We start from the raw sequence: 18,402 nt of genomic DNA, 5'->3' as shown, positions 1-18,402 counted from the left end.
GCCCTAAGTGACCATACTGGCTTTTGCTTTCTGACCTTCATGACACAGGAATACACTCTATCTGTCACAAGTGCGTGTGACAGAGAATAGAAGACAGCCAGATGGTTCAAGAAACTCCATCTGTCATGGTTTTTTCCTCTTTTGGCATTGTTATCTTTGTGTGTGTATCTAGTTGTTTGTAGAAACAACACCTGCATGCCTTTTCTCCTGTTAAAAAAGAGGGGAAAAAAGGTTTCTGTGTTTTCCTGTTTGTGTGTATCGAGTAGGCGGAATTGTTTTCTGCTGTTTTCTGCTGAATGGCATGTGTTTGTGTGCGTGTGTGTGTGGGTGGGTGCATATGTGTATGTAGGCTTGACAGGCGGAGAGCGTTGTCTCTGTGCTTGTGTGCTGAAGGTCAGGCTAACTTCGAGTGTCTGAAGAAAAAAAAAAGGTTCTCTCTCTCTCTCAGCATGTGTCTCTCGTCTCTCTCTATCACCCCCTTCCTTGCCACACAGCGAGTCCATAGCCACAGCTCAGTACCACATAACAGACAGAAGACCAAAAACAGGAAGAGTGAGAGGATGAGGAGAAACTTTGGGAAGATGGAGAGAACGTGTGCTGAAAGAGGGAGGGCAAAAAAGGAAGCAGAAGAGTGTAAAACAAGAGGAATCAAATGAGATGAAGTAAATGAAAACGGATGGGGCTTAAGATGAGAGAAAGTGATGAGAAAAGAAAAAAGGAAAGAGAAGAAGAAGAAGTGATGAGAGTAAAAGTGAGCCAAGCTGAGGTCCAGATTGGTGAGTGAAGGGAGAAAGGAAGGAACATAAGGAAGAAGGAATCAAAAGTTAACAAGACAGAAAGATAAGCAGAAAGAAAAATGAAAAGAAAAGGAAAAATGAATAAAAAGAAAGAAAACACAAAATGGAGAAGACAGAGAAACTCAGAAAGAAGTAAAACATGGCAGATAAAAAGGTTAGAAGGCAAACAGGAGATGGAGGCAGAGGGGAAGCATCTAGTGAGCTGAAAAGGAAGAGGAGAATTTAAAAAAGGAAGATGGGGATGACAGGAATGAAAGAAACCTAGAAAGAGACAGATACAAAAAAGATAAGAAAGACAGCAAAGAAGAAAGAAAGAAGTAAATAGGAAGACAAAAAAGCAAATTAAAAACCAGAATGATGCAACAAAAGCTAAAATGTTAAGAATAAAATGGAAGTTTGGGAAACACAAAGTAGCAGACGAATAGCGGACAGGAAACACAAAGCAGGAAACAAGAAGTGAAACAAAGAAGCAAGAAAAGAAAAAGAGGAAATGGAGGAGAAGGAAGATGATGGAAAAGAAAGAAAAGTCAGTGACAAAGGGTTTTGATATAGCTGAACCAGTTGGATCTCTAAAAACAGAGGGAGCGAATGAAAGAGGAGAGGAATAATAACCGGGGTGAGAAGGAGTGGGTTGAGAAAGCGACAGAGAAGGAGAACATGAACAGTCATGACTGCCACTCCATCAGCTGTGGTGTAATTTAGCCGCGTTCACACCACGAAATGACCATAATGAATAATTTATCTCTGCTTAAGGGATATTAACTCTAAAGGGGCACTTATCTTCATCCTGTATGGAGAGGAACAGCTGTCACAGCCACTTCACCCAAACTGTAAAACTGACTAAAAGCAGTGGAAGTGATTTATAAATAATAATTATAGACCAAAACAACGCTGCAATATTCTGTTTATTCTCTCTCTCATTAAGCTTGTTTCCTATTTGGTATTACTTGGTCATTAGTGTTTAGCTTTTTAAACAGTATTACTTGAAGCTTTCCCGTTAATAGAGTGCTCAGTTTTTGGTCTTGCAGATGCATTTGCAGTTGCCTCTTTATGCTCTTCATACTTTAACATCTAAGAAGTCAGTGGCAAACGTTAATTAGCAAAAGACGTTTGGGTAATAAACAAATAAAGAATTTCAGGCTGCCTTTCTTTTTTCGATAGAGGTGGAGTTTGGTGGTATGTGGCTCTGTCATGGTATAGCAGCCTCAAGGCTCCAGGTACACAGTTGAACAGGTGGAAATTACAACACACATGACATCGATTAAGTCAGACACCACGTGAGAAGGAGAAGCTGAGGTGGAGGTGGGTTCCAAAGAAGCTTGCAGAGGCAGCAGCAATTATATGTAGTCCAAGGTTCCTTAGTAGTGCACCCTTAATAAAATTTACTATGAGGATTTGTAAAAGTGTGTTAGCTGAGCTATCACCTTTGGGGGCTTGCAGTGAGATCATCTGTTTTCCGCTTTACCAAGCTGAGTGTGTCTTCCTTCCCTGCCTTAACCAACACTGTGCTCAGTACTTAGTGTAATAATAGAAGACATACAGTCTATAATAGTGACAAAGTTACTAATTAGAATTCAGAAGAAGTTATATTCTGAGTCTTGAATAAATGAATAATCCTCTTAATGTCTAAGCATTACTCTGCTCCAGGACCTCTCCACCCTCCAAGCTTATAAACTTTTCAGTTATCGCTGATGTGTCCCGATGCGTCTGCAGAAAAGATTACTGAGTCTGTGCCTCTAACACCCTTTACCACAGTGTACATTATGCTGTCACCTCTTTTTCTGACCATCTCACTCTCTCTCTGCCTGAGCAGGTAAAGGTGACCTGATCGGAGCAAACCTGTCCTTGGATAACCGGGTAATAAAAACCAATGCAGATGTGAAAGCCCTGACCTACTGTGACCTGCAGTGTATCAACCTGAAAGGACTCTATGAGGTGTTGGACCTCTATCCTGAGTACTCTCACCACTTCGTCCAGGACATCCAGCAGGACCTCACGTACAACCTGAGAGAGGGACACGAGGCACACGTGAGTCCATCCAAGTATTGGTGTATTGATTCCACATATAATTGGCTAACTTATAAAGCGAGGGAAATTAGTACAAACAGTTTGTAATCTTCGTGGTAGTTTCATTTTAAAGGAGAGAGTTACATCATTTACAGTTACATCATCAACAATAGCTCTCAGTCTGGAGCTTCTTAAAGCTTATCTCATGAGATTATTTTACATTGTGGAAAGCATATCCAAGCAAAATAAATGAGGAAAGTTACAAATTTAGCACGGGATCAAATCATGTTTTCCTTGGAAGGAGATTTAAACTGATTTTTAACTATACATCCCCCATGGACCGTTTTTTGATTGTGATGCCAAAAGAAGGAACTATGAAAAGAAAGAAAGATGTGAGAAGACATGCGTTAGGTGCTAATTTTGCTAAAGCAATAGCAATGAAATAATAAACTAAATAAGCAAAATAAATTTGGGGATCCCAAAGCCAAACACCAAATCAAATCTTTCATTTGTTTTAATTATCTCCATACACCCTTAATAGATCCTGATTTTTTAATATTTTTTAATTAACGATGCCTGGGTATTACCCACAGCAGTGCAAGAGAAGCAATTAATGTGCTCTCGCCAATTTCTCGGTGAAATGAATCACGATACTGTACTAATGTGTGAGAATGACTGATGAGTTTAGAGACGGCAAAGCAAGAAGGGTCTGGAAACTTTAAAATTACAGAGAGAGAGAGCTAGCTGAGCCGACTTGGAGAAGCTGAACTGCTGTAATTACAGTCAGGTGTTTTTGTCTCGCCTGCCCAAACGCCGCTGGCCCACTTACACGCGCACACACATCATTAACACACACACACCCGCACTCACTCGGACTGCATGCCGCAGGGCTCAATAGACTTTAAATGAAGACAGGAGATGGAGGGGTGTTTTGCGGCTGAAATGTTGAGATTGCTTTTTTTTTTTGGTCTTACTATCCTGCATTTACCACTACAGTACTACTATATCAAGGTCATTAGGGTATTTGTCATTATCATCTATTCTATTCTTATACTGGCTTTAGAAAATAATTTACTGTATAACCTTGTGAACTGACTCACCTGTAAATTAAAAGCAAGAAAAGAAAGATGGCAGCTTAATTGCTCTTATCTGCAGTTCATTTACTGTGTTTCCTCTTTGGCTTTCTTCCAGGTTAAGGCCAGACTGTCCACAACAGCTCTAGAGACGCAGGTACCCAAATTCTCACTCTCACAAGCAGAAGCTAAACAGCTTTTAGACAGGTGCCATTAATTTAAAAGACTTGTCCGATTAGTTCATGTTGTTTGTTAACAGCCATCACCGAATTTTTCATCAGCTCTCACTAAGAAATTTGATGCTTCTGCACTCTGAAAACTTTGTTGGGTGACTCAGCGGAAGGCTTCAGTCACCGATAATGGGCACAATCATTGTTTGAGACTTGATGAAGGACGAAATAGATCACTTCTGCACAAAATTAGTTGCAGTCATTAGACCATGGCGGCACCAGAATAGAAGGCGATAAGATGCTCTATATACTGTCAAGCTGTTCCAATATTTTACAGAAGAGTCTATCTCTCTCGATGAGACATTAATCTCACGCTGGTGGTATTTTTGTCAGAGGAAGATGGTTCAGTAGGCGACTGTGGTCTTTACTTCTGCTATTATCAGGCTGAGACCTCATCTTGTAGCTGAAGGCTCATTGCAGACCACTAATGATAGACGCAGCTCTCTGTGTTCAATGAGACAGGTGTCAGGTGTTGCATTTACTGTTCTGCAGGACACATCTGCAACCTAAACTGTTGATCTGACCTTTTATCCAACTGAGTGGGCAACTCATTGCACTTACAAGTCATTAGTACATTTTGTTTACTTAAAAAAAATAAAGAACCATTTTATTAACTTTGCAGAGGAAAAAGTGAAATGGCCATGATGAGCCACAGATGAGCCAAAGTGATTTTAGATTTTAATTTAATTTTGCTTTTTTTTCAGTCAGAGGTGAAGAAGAACGGGCGAGTGGTTCAGGGCTATCCACCTATCACAGAGGCACAGGAGGAACATGAGGAAGATGCGGAGCTGGAGGAGCTGGAGGAGCAAGAGGAGCAAGAGGCCGTGACCGTATCTTTGTTATCACAGCAGAAACGAGCAGTGAACCTCAGGGGGGCTGGTGAGAAGTCTCCAATGTGCGGACCCAGCCAGAAGAGCGTGGCACAAAACTCTAGCAGGTCTCGGAGGAAGATCCAGGAAATTACTCTCAACACTTTAGATCCTTCCAATCTCAGCCCCAGGTGAGTTTGTTCTCCACTGATTGGTCTTACTTCCTGTCTAGGCCTGTTTCCCTGTGAATCCAAGCTATGCCTATTTTTATATTTCTTTGGAAGAGTGCATATGCCGCAAACTAGAAATGACTCAAAAGTGTCATCAGTGACAAACAGTATGTGTATTTACTAAACCCTGTGACAGACTAATGGAAGTCTAATCCTCTTAATTTCTATTATGTGATCTATCAGTGAGGGTATACAGAAAAGGTTTCACACCCTGAAACGTGCAGTTTTTACAGAAACTGCAAAATGGAAGAAATATATCTCGGACTCCAACGACCTCAGTCAGCATATTAAATGTTACATTTATAATATACATGACAGCACAATCAGAAAACGACTAAATAAGTATGGCTTGTTTGGAAAGACAGCACAAAGAAAGCCTCTTCTTTCTAAAGAGAACATGGCAGCACAGGTTAGGTTTGCAGAGTTGCATCTGAGCAAACCACAAGGCTTCTGGAACAATGTCCTTTTGACAGATGAGACCAAAGTGAAGCTATTTGGCTATACAGCAACATGTTTGGTAAAATCCAAAAACAGCATATGAGCAGAATCACAGGTCATTTGGTTGTTTTGCAACCACATGACCTGGATGCCTTGCAGTCACTGAGCTGACCATGAACACCTTTGTAAACCAAAGTATTCTAGAGTCAAATATGAGGTTATTTGTCCAGCAGCTAAAGCTACAACAGACCCCTACGATCCTCTAAGATCATGTGGCAGGAACGTAAAGGAGCTGATCATACATGACACCTCTATGAACTGAAGCAACATTGTAAAGCAGAGTGGGACAAAATTCCTCCACAATGCTATGAGTTATTGATAAAGTCATACAGAAAACCTTCACTGCAAGTTACTGCTGCTAAAAGTGGTTCTGTAAGCTATTGAATCATGGGAGGCATTTCGTTTCTCACAGCACTGAATAGAGTCGTGTTAAAACTTTCTCTAATGACACACACATGAATGAATCATTATGGAAAGGAGGAACCAACTGCATTAATTAATTCCTGATGAGAGACCTCCATGCACTTTCACTCATGTACATGGAAAGCAGAAGTCAGGGAACAGCAGCAAGATCCCAGAACGAACAGAGCAGACATCAGAAGACGTGGTATTAGTTAAGTCAGACATTATATATAAAGAAAGACTGAGGTGAAGGTGGGTTGCAAAGTGGCTTGCATCTTCACAGCAACTGTGGACAGGCTGGAGAAGCTTAAGTAGGAATCACATGACTCATTTGCCAGTTGAATGTGTGGAAGTGAAGCAGATGAACGTGGGTTCATATCATACTCACATTCACCCTTTGTCCAACACACACTATTGTATGACATGTGTTGGACAAAGGGTTAAATAGAGGGTTTAAAATGTATTATAAGAGACATTTCTGTATTTTTAAAGATGTAACCCCATTTCCAGTCTTTATGCTCATCATGGTTTAGACTGGATCATTTTAATTTAGCCAACATAATAAACTGAATGGGATGAATATTTGTCAGTGACATAGAGTATAAATCATTCACAAATATGCTTCACATTGAATTAAATACTGTGTTGATGTTAAAACTATGAATTTCAAATATATGGAAAATTTCGGTTTGTTTTTAAACACATAATCTTATATTTCTGGCCTAAAATGTTTTAGGGAATAGCACCATAATGCAATAACCAAAATGTGTACATTGTGTAGTGTTATTGCACAATAATATAATAATATCTCTCTGCAGGATAGTGGATGGTACTGAAGACAGTCAGGGGACAGAGAGCTCCCTGGCCTTCTCCTTCTCTAACCAAGGCCATCCTGTCAGTGAACCAACCAGTGCCTCAGCACCAACCACAGGTATTCTCTTCATGTAGCGCAACTCACAGACATGAACCTATGTCATTTACTGTCCCAGATGCAAAAACACTTTGTAGACAGAGTGCTTAATGGCTGTATAATGGCTGTAGTGCAATCAACTGTGGGGTGTATATTGGTCCTTGATTGAAGGGAATTATACATTTCTTATTTGTTACAGATATGCTGCGCATAAGCACAGCCGAATTAGCAGCTAAAGCGGAGGAGACCAGAGGACAACTGCGACACCTCGATCAACAGGTGGGATCTTGCGTGCGTTTATAGGGACCTCGTCTCCTTTTGGATTACAAAAAGCAAGTTCACACAATATTAAATACGGAAGCGTAGAGCTGCCACCCAGGCAAAAGAAAAATACAAGTGTATCACGTTATAACGTGAAAGGTTTATTGTTCTAACAAGATACTTTTCCTGTTTGTACAATATACTATCATGTTTGTACAATATACTTTTCACGTTTGAACAACATAATATCACGTTATTACAATATACATAATTATCACGTTCGTACAATATAATATTTATATTGTACGAACGTGATCCTATATTGTACGAACGTGATAATTATGTATATTGTAATAACGTGATATTATGTTGTTCAAACGTGAAAAGTATATTGTACAAACATGATAGTATATTGTACAAACAGGAAAAGTATCTTGTTAGAACAATAAACCTTTCACGTTATAACGTGATACACTTGTATTTTTCTTTTGCCTGGGTGGCAGCTCTACGCTTCCGTAATTAAATGATTCGATTTTAAGTTAAAAAATTAGTTTATGGTAAGAGCAAGAATTAAGAGGAGTTTGTTATCTTAGATTAAGTTTAATGCTCTCATAGAAACATGACTGTGGTGAGACAGAGAGTGATAGAGATAGAGAGACAGGGCTCAAGTAAGCACAAACCATATGGCTGTATCAGCATGTCAGCCACAAGACAGATGAAAGGACTGAGGGAAGTAATGAAGCAAAAACGACAAACAAATAAGCATTTTAAACCCTATTAGTTCGTTTCGTTTACTTAATCTTTCTCTATTTGTATTTTTTCACATTAACATACAGTTGAAATGCTGAAGATTTTAGTCATATTTTTATTTTTAATTCTCGTGGTGCTCTGTCAAACTTAAAATGTCCACACATACACGCAAACAGACTGCCGTGCTGTTTCCTATGGTTTTGATTGGCGGGCGGCTAAATTGACATTAGACCCCTTGGCAGGTGAGGAGGAGTGTTTGCCTCCTCCTGTTAAGCCTTGGTGTGTATCATATGGGATGACTGAGGTAGAGAGAAAAGAGAAAGAGATAACCTGTAAAAAAAATAGACAAATAAATGAGATCCTCTGGACTTTTTTTTTTTTTTTTTTTGCTGTTGTTGCTAGTAGAAACATGATGTGTGTAAAGCATGAGTAATGAAAGAAATCTATAAAAGAGAGGAAAGACAATGGCACAGCCTTTTCACAGTTATGCACACTGGCTCTGTGCCTCCTCTGTCTCTGTGGGTGACCGGTGGTTAACAGGAAGGACCTCAGCATGGTCTTGTAGGCTGTTAATCCACACTTGGATCCATTCAAAGCGATCACCATAGGAGATGAAAAGGGCCGTTTGATTTGAACCCTATCAGCTCCCCATGCAAACGTACACTAGTCCAACAAAAGCACGACAAAGGAGACAAAAAAATCATTTATAGGCAAAAAGAAATTACATTTATTTTAAGCTATGCTAGCACTGGCTGATTTATTCAGCATTAGTGAGATACCCAATTTTGTCATTTTTAATCAAAATCAGAAGAGGTTCCTGTTGAGATGATAATCCAAGGGGGTAATTTTCACTTCTTGTTTCTGCCTTTATTCAAAGGAGTCACTACCACTGAATAACAAAGCTCGAACTTTATTTTTTCAAAATTCAGTAAGGCCATCTGAGCCAAAGGCTTACAAGGTTAACATCATTCAGACCTATACCACATTCTCACCATGTTAACTCCAGATTTTTCTTCATGCTGCTATAAGACATACTTCTTGCTCTTTGGCCTCTTACACTTGCCCTGCGACTTGGCGCCATGACAGGACCGTTTATTTATCCAGTGGGAGAAATTCAAATTCAAATGAGGCCTAGCATGGTGACCTCTGTACTACGCCAAGGAAATCATCATGTGCATAGGAGAGCAGGAGCAATGGGAGCATTACCTGAACAGCTTGAGTAATTAGATGCATAATTACTAAAAGAGGCTGCTAGAAAGACATGAAACAACACAATAGGCATGCCTGCTCATCAGTAGCGACCCACTTTTGAACACAATGAACAATAAGAAACAAAGAAAAAGTCAGGTACTTGAAACTAAGGCATGAATACAGCAGAAGTTTTAAGCAGATGATAGAATTAAATCAGTCTGTCATATAAGAGAAATTTAAATAATCCTGTCTTAAATTAAACTAAAATGAGTACATATCAATCATATGTATGTCATGCAATAAGCTAAACAGTAAGCAAAGGGAAGCACTGTGAATTTATTCACTGCATGATCTCCCAGGCGGCATAGAGAGCAATCAGGATTTTAGTATTCATGCAATTTCCTGCTGTTGTTTAATATGTTGGATTACTATATTTATGCACTGCAGCACTACAGCTCAACACTTTTAAAACACTCATGGATAAGTAAACATCAGCTTTGTTTGGTCTAACTATGCTCTTACTGACTTTGAGGGTACCTGTCGCTGCATCGCTGCTGTTTCTCTAACCCGTCTATCTCTGACGTGGGCGTACTAGAATCACGTTGACAGCGTGTCAGATTGGACTGGACCGCCACTCTTGGCTTTTCTATTTTTATCAGAGTCAGAGTTTAGACCCGGCCACATGTGAGAGGGAGAGATTGAAAAAGGGGGGATGTTTTTCTATGGTAAAAGCAAAAGTAGGATTTTGGTCAGGGTTTCGTGATGCTGATCAAAGTTTAACAACCTCAATGCTGTAAGACGCTAAAAATCCTGCCTAAAAACGACTGAGCCAGGTAATCACTTTGGACAACATTCGCCTAGGCGGCAACATAACAATGTGAGCTGAGAGAGGAAATGGAAGTTCCCAGCCTGATTAGGTCTGTCGTGATCACAATATACTTGAGTGCTCATCCTCATCACCTCTTGACATATTCATGCAGCGACCAGAGCAATTCCCACCTGGAGTTGTGTGTCCCGCTGGGGGCTGATGTGCATCCAGTTGCGCTGGCGTGCATGATTGGCCTGATGAATGGTCATGAGTGCTTTGACTGGCAGAAGCAGATGGCACATTGGCAGCACTTCATAGTCGTGCCTTCTGTGGACACGCCACGTGCAGAGAGCTACTAATCAGCAACCCCCCTCATCAGTGTAATGACCAATTATAGCAGCTTGAAGTTACATGCAAAACGGCAGGCACGAAATAGATATTTGACCTGGAAGGGCTGACCTGAAAAAAACAAATTCATAATCTGTGGCTTTTTGTTGATTAGCAGTGTCTCCTCACAAGTTTGTGTCATATATTCAGAAAAATCAATTTGATGGTAATGACTGGAATGTGAGAGTTATAGTCAAATTTGTTAAGCAAAATATAGCAAATGCAGTCTTGTAGATTGTAGCTATAAACCTCCAGAACTGCAAAATGAAGCCCACGTTCAAGTTCTAAAAACTGCAGTTCCTCCAGTGGCCACTTGAGGCTGGATCTGAATCAGTCCCCATAAACTGAAATGGCCAACCTTACTGGTTTGCAGTCTAGTAAAAGTTTTGGGGTTATGTGTCTAACCCTTCTTTCCTTCATTATAATTCTACATGGATTTGCTGAACTGGGCCTCCACATGGTTCTGGTGCTGTTTGTGCTTTTGGAGCATATTAATGGAATAATTTGGCTTGCTTTGTTGTATGTGAAGGTTCTCAGTGATCCAAGTCATCATAGTCTAAGGAGTTTAGAAAGAAAAGCATCTTTCCACGCTCCTTAGACTACGCCGTACACTTTGGGAGGAACACCTTTCAATTGCTGAGGGAGTATGAAAGTAATCAAGGAAATTAGCGGATTATAGGAACCATCTCCGCTTGGTTTATTGCGCCGCCTGTAGAGGAAGTTAGTTCTTCGGTTTTCCCTAAAATATCTTCATATTATAAAAAAAAAAGAAGTGCAATTTCAACAGAATGTCTCAGTCTTTCTTCGTGATATATGTGTAAAATTACAGAAAAGGTTCTGGTAGCTCAGCGCCCAGACAGACATAACATTTTTGTTGATTGATGAAAATGTTCTTTTTTCTATTTAAAATAGAATTTCTATAATAGACAGTGGAAAAATAGTAATTTTCATGTCATTATCTGTCACTTAACTACTTTGGTGGAGTGTGAATAGCTGCTCCAAAAACTTATGTCCTCCTTCATATTTTCCAAAGCTGACCCAGGCCTTAAATTTGACACTCATCCTCTAGACAATAAAGCCAGTATTGCTGTTAGATGGACAACATTAGTGGCATATTTTTTTTATAACACAGCCAAAAAGCATTGTCTAAAGTCAGCCGTAACAATTTTCAGCCATGTTCTGATTTCGTGGAGCAGAGAGTGTGATCTGTATTCAGCAGCCTGAGGAATTTTGGTACCCTGGTGGGAGGTGTGCAGTTTGTTTGGTATGCAGTACTTTTTCACAGCTCACTGTGGATCCTCGTTATTGCACTACTTTCCTGCAAAGTCTAACAAAACGATCCACTGACAAAAACAACTTAAATGGTTGTCTAATTGTAGTCGGCGCACTAACCGCTGGGACAAACAAACCAAGCCAACCTTTTTTTTCCCTTTTTTTTTTTTTTACATTTGAATGCCTTTAGTGTGAACCAGTAGCAGCAGTAGGACTGTTAAAAATGAACATACAGTGGGAAGGGTGGGATAAAGATGCACTTTATTGTGTACATTTTCTATAAATATGCATATGAATCTAGGACGGTAGCTGCAGATTCCAGTAAAAGCTACCACACAGGGACTTAAAATAAATTACAAGCTTGCTTCCGCAAAAACAAAAACAAAAAAAACATTGTAACCCATATGACACCAACACAATATTTTTTTTATTTTCAATACTTGTGGAGTGCTTTGGATGATGTATACCAGCCATAGTTACAGGCAGATTGTCTCTTGATTCTTGTTTGTTTCTGCAGGTGAGCACCCTTCGGAGAGAAGTGGCCGACCTGGGGCAGGTCATGAAGAGAATGGCTCAACTCATGGAGACCCTCATGACGTCAGTGCCACAACCTGCAGTAGTCTGCCCCACACATTACTCCCCAGCACGCCACACATACCTACACCATTCCCCCTCCCGTCAGACTTTCCCTTCACCATTCCCCTCTCAGACTGCCACAGTGTGGACAGAAACACCCATGTCGTTACCTTCCTCCCCCCTCATCATGTCCCAGCAGCATAGCACATTGTGCCACTCCCTCATACACAAAACCCAAGACCTCCTTTTGGGGGACATAGGTATTCCCAGCTCAACTCCATCTCCAACTGCCAGCTCATTGGCCCTTCAAGTGCAGCCATCCTCTGTGATCTCAGAGCCACACATGCCTTTGTCGCACCTCAGCTCTCCAGAGTTTCCCCACTGCAGAGGCAGGGCTTCTAGCTCCATTAGGCCAGGTGCACACAGTCCACCTCCGCAGGACGGAGGACATGAGGGTCTTATTCAGAGCTCTGGTGGTTCTCCTCAAACTGGACTCGGGGATGTCAACCACAACCCAACCAAGGATTTGTAGCAGACCTTAATCACAAATGTCTTGGAGTCTGCAGGACTTTCTCAAGAACACTTTTTGGGATATTTTCCTAAACTCAAGCTAAGACTGATAAACTGGGGTCCCCTCTACCACTGGAAAATGTTTACAGGGACACAACTCAGATGTTTTTCTTCTTTTTGTTTAAAGGCACGTGTTTCAAATCCCCATTGCATGAAAACAAGTACAGAAGGTTTAGATGTGTTAGCTTTAACTTATAGAAACTACGTGTTGTTAGAGGCTTGGGTCGGTTGTGGAGCTCTGGTCTTTCTGGTCCGTAGCGGCAACTATCAGCTTACCTCCAGTACCTTCCCCCACAGCAAGCCTGTGCCATAATGTAGGATGGAGGAGAAAAAGAAGATTTTTTTTTTTTTTTTTGCTTTTGACTGAAAATGGTTTCATGCTGGAGGAGGAGAAAGCACTGGGAGTGCTGGGTTTAGAACAAGCGGTGAGGGTGTGTTGTGGAGGGCAACCCTCTCTTTTAACCCCTTTTTCCTTGCTCATTCAACCAGTGTCAGATGCTCTGGGTTTCATGGAACAGTGACTGGTTGGACTTGGAGCACAGAACGGCGTGAGTAGAGAGATGGGAAGTATTGTGCTCTTCACCGCTGGCCCTCGGGAAAGTGTGGGAGGTGGGGGTGGAAGAAGACAGTTAAGGAGGTGGTGGTAGGGTATGGTGTGCCTCAGGCACCACAGCCCCTGCTGTTGTCTGTCACTAAGAGCACAGGGACTTTCTTTCTCCCTCTCCGTTTCCCCTTTCCAGTGTTTCTCTCCATACACCTCTCTCTCTTTCTCCTTCCTTCCTTTCTCTCTCTCTCTGCATGCCTATCCGAGCCTTTTGAGTAGTGCCTGTAGACAAACATTAACATGCTGCATGTCACCCTGTGGAAATCCATTTATTGCCATTTATCTATCTATTTAAAGGAAACACAGTTCAGTCTTTAATAGCTGAACCTGGCATTTTACTGATGCATATTTATTGGATGTGGGCTTAGTTAAAAAAAAATCTGATTAATTTAGCACAAGATAGTCGCCCATGTTGTGAAAAGGCCTGGAGCAAATATTACCGATGCTAAATTGGTTTATGATCCGCAATGTAGACTTTTTCTCCAGGGTCATCAATCCTGAGATCCACTTTCTCAACTGCTCAGAAAGAAGGCAATATCCTCACATAAAAGCACAATAAGGACATAAAGACGCTTTTATATTTCTATGAATGTATCGATACTAAAGCTGTATTTTTTTACCTCAGAAATTGCACGAGTGTGGGATGGCAGTAAATGATGCTACTGTATATAAAAAAGTTATGGCAGTGCTGTTTGCTGGTATCAGCTGATGCAATCCTAAACCAGGAAAAGGTCATAACTCTCATCCCGACAGATCTACTGTTCTCTTTTGGATTCATGTAGGTTTGACTCTGCTTCTCTGCAAATGGAATGTACTGTAATCAAACTTTTATCCCTAACATTTTGATATTTATTAGATAAAAAAAATGTTATGCTAATAAACAGCAATTATGACTGTTACCTACTATGTTTTTTGTTGTTTTTTTTTGTTTAGTAAAACATTCAAGAACTGAAAAGAGGTTATTCAAGGGCACAACATCCAAGGAGCTACAATTTCCTGTGCAAAAGTGTTGAGCCACTCCTCATTTCTATTTTCCTTACAAGGAGCCATACTTGTATCTTCAGGAATTTTGTTATCATAATTTGCTTACATTTTTCAAGTTGATTCTGTAAAAAATGATGAGGAAAAATAGTTTGACAGGAATGAAATAGTATTTTTGCACCAACAAGATGATTCACTAAGAACAAACTGTCCCGTTTGGCTCTTTTGCCATCAGAATTGTTGTCTAAAGGCAAAGAAAGATGCCCAACGGATTTACTTTACCAAATTGACCATCCCAGCCTTGCCGTAATGGTCCATTTGATTCACCTTTTATTGTTTATTTTATTTTCACTTACTGAATACGGGACAGACTTGACTGGGGGAAAGAAGGGGAGAAAGAAAGAGGGAAAGAGAAACAGCTGAGAAGAGGGACGGGGGAGAAGGGCAAAAGACAAAAACCAACAGAATGGGCAGAGAAAAAAAAATGCATATATCAATCACCTGGATCACCTGCTGAGAAAGAAAAAAGAAAGCAAGCAGAAGAGAACAAGAGTAATAGAATAAACAACATCACAATGATATATGGGAATATGACAGTAAATACTAAATATTAAACATTATTGTGCAGCACATAAGATCAACAGAACACAGTGTGCTTTGAGGTAGGAGCCAAAAAGGGTGTAGTTTGTGGGTGTGATCACCCGTGTGTACACCTGTGAGCATGGACGCGCTTGTTTTTTGTTTTTTTAAAAGGTTCCTTCATGTAATAATCTGCTAGAGGGTGTGGGGGGGCCACAGCCCCGTCCTCCAGGGCATGAAGCAGGTGTGGAGGAGATCAAAACTCCAGACATCCAGAGGCCCCCAGAACACAAGAGACCAAGGAAGACCAACAGAGGGGCAGCTGCGCCACTGTCCCGGAAAGAGCTGAGGAGAGTCCCAGATGAGGGCTCACTCAGCAGCCGCGGAGCAGAAGCCAGGGGGAGTTGCAGTGACGCGCCCGTGAGCTCCGCCGGCAGCCAGCTGCGCCTGAGTGACCGAGCCCCAGGCCGAGAGGCCGGGGGCACCCCACCTCCGAAGTGGCCCGAGCGAGCCCCAGGCTCCAGGCCCCGATAAGCGGCCGCCAAGGAGGGAGCCGGTGTGTACCTGGACGCCCATCCCCGGACACAAAGAACCACCAACGCACCGATGTCTGAGGGGGTCCGCCACTGGCAGGGGAAGTGGTGGTAGGGGGAGATAGGCCTCCAAACCTTGGAGGGCCTGAGATGTCCCCAGAGAGGTGGCGCCTGACACCCAACCTGACATATAGACACAGACATACAGGCACACACAGATACAAACATCCATTCCCACCCTCATGCTCTCATATGCACTTACTCCACACTCAACCAACGTGGAGACAGACATAAAGAGACGTTGTACACACGATCACACTCCCCAAGCGTACTCTACAAACCGGGTCTAGGTGCCCCCGCCCCTGGAGGGGGGAACTGCACCCAGACCCAGGTGGTGTTTCCCTTTTCCCTGCGGTGGGGGGAGGCAGACCGCCCCGACTCCGCAGCAGCAGGAAGGCTCCACACTCCAGACCGCAGTCGGACGGCCAACTCCTCCTCCTAGTCCTAGCCCCCCTGCTCCAGCAGGTCGCAGAGAATGGGGGTGAGAGAAGACTCCAAACCTCCCTCCACCCGCTCATTGTAGTGTTGATGCATGTGTGTTCTAAGGTGCATTTAAAACCCAGGAGGGCTTGGAGCTACCTGCCAGGGAGCAGCAGGTAAGCGCATGGTCCCTCCTGCTAGCCCTCAATGTCTACGTGTATTTAAAATTGAGAGGTGGGCAACGATGCCAGGGGTGGGGTGTATACCCTGATGGTACTTTGGACTCCGTGTATCGTGCCCACCCCCAAGATCCTATATGTATGTGTAATGAGAGTGTGAGTAATGTGAATGTCTAAGTTGTGGGATAAAATTGAGGCAGAGGCAGCCAGAAGGGGACAGAGGGGGGGGTAGCCTCCTCTGCACCCTGGTGACATACCCCTACTCCAAGGCCCTGCATGTGTGGGTGGTTGTGGTGGAGTGGGAAGAGGGAGGCAGCTGGAGATGGGGAGGGAAGGAAGGGAGGGGCAAGTGACCCCTCCCTGGGGCCAGCTCCCCCGCTGACCCCAGTAGGCACCCCCATACTCCGCGACCCGCCAGGGAAAGGGGGCCCAGGCCCATCCAGACCGGGGCCCAGTGCAGCAGCGCCGCCCGGCCCCACAGAGCCCGGGACAGTCCACCCAACCCCACCACAGAGAAAACTGCACCCACCCCACCATCCACTCATCTTCCAGACTACATAAGACAATAAACACCCAGGCTGAGATCTTCCTCCACCTCTCCTGTATCTCCCCCTCCTGCAGAGGGAGCTCCTGAGGAGAGGAAAGCTCCTGCAAGATGTGACAATCTCCCCCACCAGTTGAAGAGCCCCCCAGGTGGCTCGACGCACCGGCGGCACCCTGCTCCAGGGCTGGGCCCCCATGCACCCACCCGCCCACAACCCCGGCAACACACCAACCAGGACCCAAGCCCCCGAGGCCCGGTCCGGGTCCCAGCCCAGAGACGGAGCGCCCCCAGAACCTCACGCCCATACCAGGTCAGTAACCCACGTCCGTCAGCACAGACCCTCCCCTAGCCCCGCTGCACGCAGCCGCGAGGAAACAGTCACCTGAGAGCCAACAGAGCCCCTAACCGGACATGACCGCTACCCCGGGTTGAGCCCCCCAAGGAAGATGCCTCCGGGGAACCCCCCGACGCCCTAAGCCTGTCCCTACCCCCACACCAATCACAACAGTGAAGGCGGGACCAAACTATGACCCCCCACCCCCACTAGGTGATGGAGCTGATCAAAGGAGCCCAGAGCAATTGATCTGATGTGGTGGCAGAGGCTGTATCAAGACTAATGTAATCTAATAGATAATTTCTATATTGGTTAGAATTAAGATTATTTTTATTTTTCCAGTTCATGAGGACTGTTTTCTTGGCTATGCATAGGGCAGTGAAAACCATATGGGCTATATTCTTTTCTGAAGTGACATTATCTAAGCTGCCCAACAAACACACTAAGGGGGAAGTTGGAATGTTACATTTCAGACACTTCGATAAGTCTTCACATATCTCGCGCCAAAACTTCTGAACTGGTGGACAGAACCAAAGAGCGTGGATATAATTGTCCCTTGAATTGGTTTGGCAGTGTGAGCAGTTGTTGGTAGACGTAAAGCCCATCTTGAACATCCGATGACCTGTATAGTGCACTCTATGTAATATTTTGTATTGAATTAATTGAAGACTGGGATTTCTAATTAGATGAAAGGTTTTTAAGCAAACCTGAGACCAGAAGTTTAGGTCTAAGTTAACTGATAAATCCGCTTCCCATTTTGCAATAGGAAGTGATATTGATTCATCTGTTTTAGAAAGCATTCTGTATATTTTGGATAGTAATTTGGGGGGTTTAAGAGTAAGAAATTGAACCACACTTGGTGGTGTTTGTAGTTCAACTTGACCCAGTTTAAATTTCTTTTTTACTATGGATTTAATTTGTTGATATTCTAAAAATCTTTTCTTGTTGATCCCATATTGTGTAACTAGTCTGTCAAATGAAATGAATTCTGTTCCTTCTAGTATATGTTCTAAATATTTGATTCCTTTATCACTCCAATCTGAAAAGTTTATCATATTATTGTTTTGTAATATGTCAGGGTTGTTCCAGATAGGTGTACGTTTGCATGGGATTAATGAAGACGCCGTCAATTTTAGAAACTCCCACCATGCTGTCAGAGAAGCACTGATGTTGATGCTTTTAAAGCATTCATGTCGTTGGATGTTTGAGCTGATAAATGGTAGGTCTGAGATCTCTAGATTATTGCAGAGTGCTTGTTCTACATCTAGCCAAGGTTCATCTAAGAGGGTATGTTTTAGCCATCCTGAGATAAACTGAAGCCTGTTGGCTAAGAAGTAGTGCTGAAAGTTAGGCAGTTCTAGTCCTCCTTTATCCTTGGTCTTTTGTAGTGTTTTTAA

The 18,402-nt window shown here is 42.7% G+C and overlaps 1 protein-coding gene across 1 annotated transcript in view; it reads left to right on the top strand.

The window, feature by feature from the left end:
* Positions 1 to 14,274, top strand: part of kcnh8 (potassium voltage-gated channel, subfamily H (eag-related), member 8) — a 40,223-nt gene extending 25,949 nt beyond the window's left edge. The window contains exons 11-16 of the mRNA XM_085445544.1: positions 2,611 to 2,825; positions 3,996 to 4,034; positions 4,812 to 5,107; positions 6,865 to 6,977; positions 7,156 to 7,235; positions 12,143 to 14,274. Of these exons, the coding sequence (XP_085301670.1) occupies positions 2,611 to 2,825; positions 3,996 to 4,034; positions 4,812 to 5,107; positions 6,865 to 6,977; positions 7,156 to 7,235; positions 12,143 to 12,733 (1,334 nt within the window). The 3' untranslated portion in view covers positions 12,734 to 14,274. The remainder of the gene's footprint in view (positions 1 to 2,610; positions 2,826 to 3,995; positions 4,035 to 4,811; positions 5,108 to 6,864; positions 6,978 to 7,155; positions 7,236 to 12,142) is intronic.
* Positions 14,275 to 18,402: the final 4,128 nt, after the last annotated feature.

Source organism: Copadichromis virginalis, linkage group LG22, assembly GCF_057382275.1.
Source record: "Copadichromis virginalis isolate Kocher_CV1m ecotype Utaka linkage group LG22, C_Virginalis_male_GT1.1, whole genome shotgun sequence".
Lineage (NCBI taxonomy): Eukaryota > Metazoa > Chordata > Actinopteri > Cichliformes > Cichlidae > Copadichromis > Copadichromis virginalis.
This window is presented reverse-complemented; position numbering and strand designations above follow the sequence as displayed.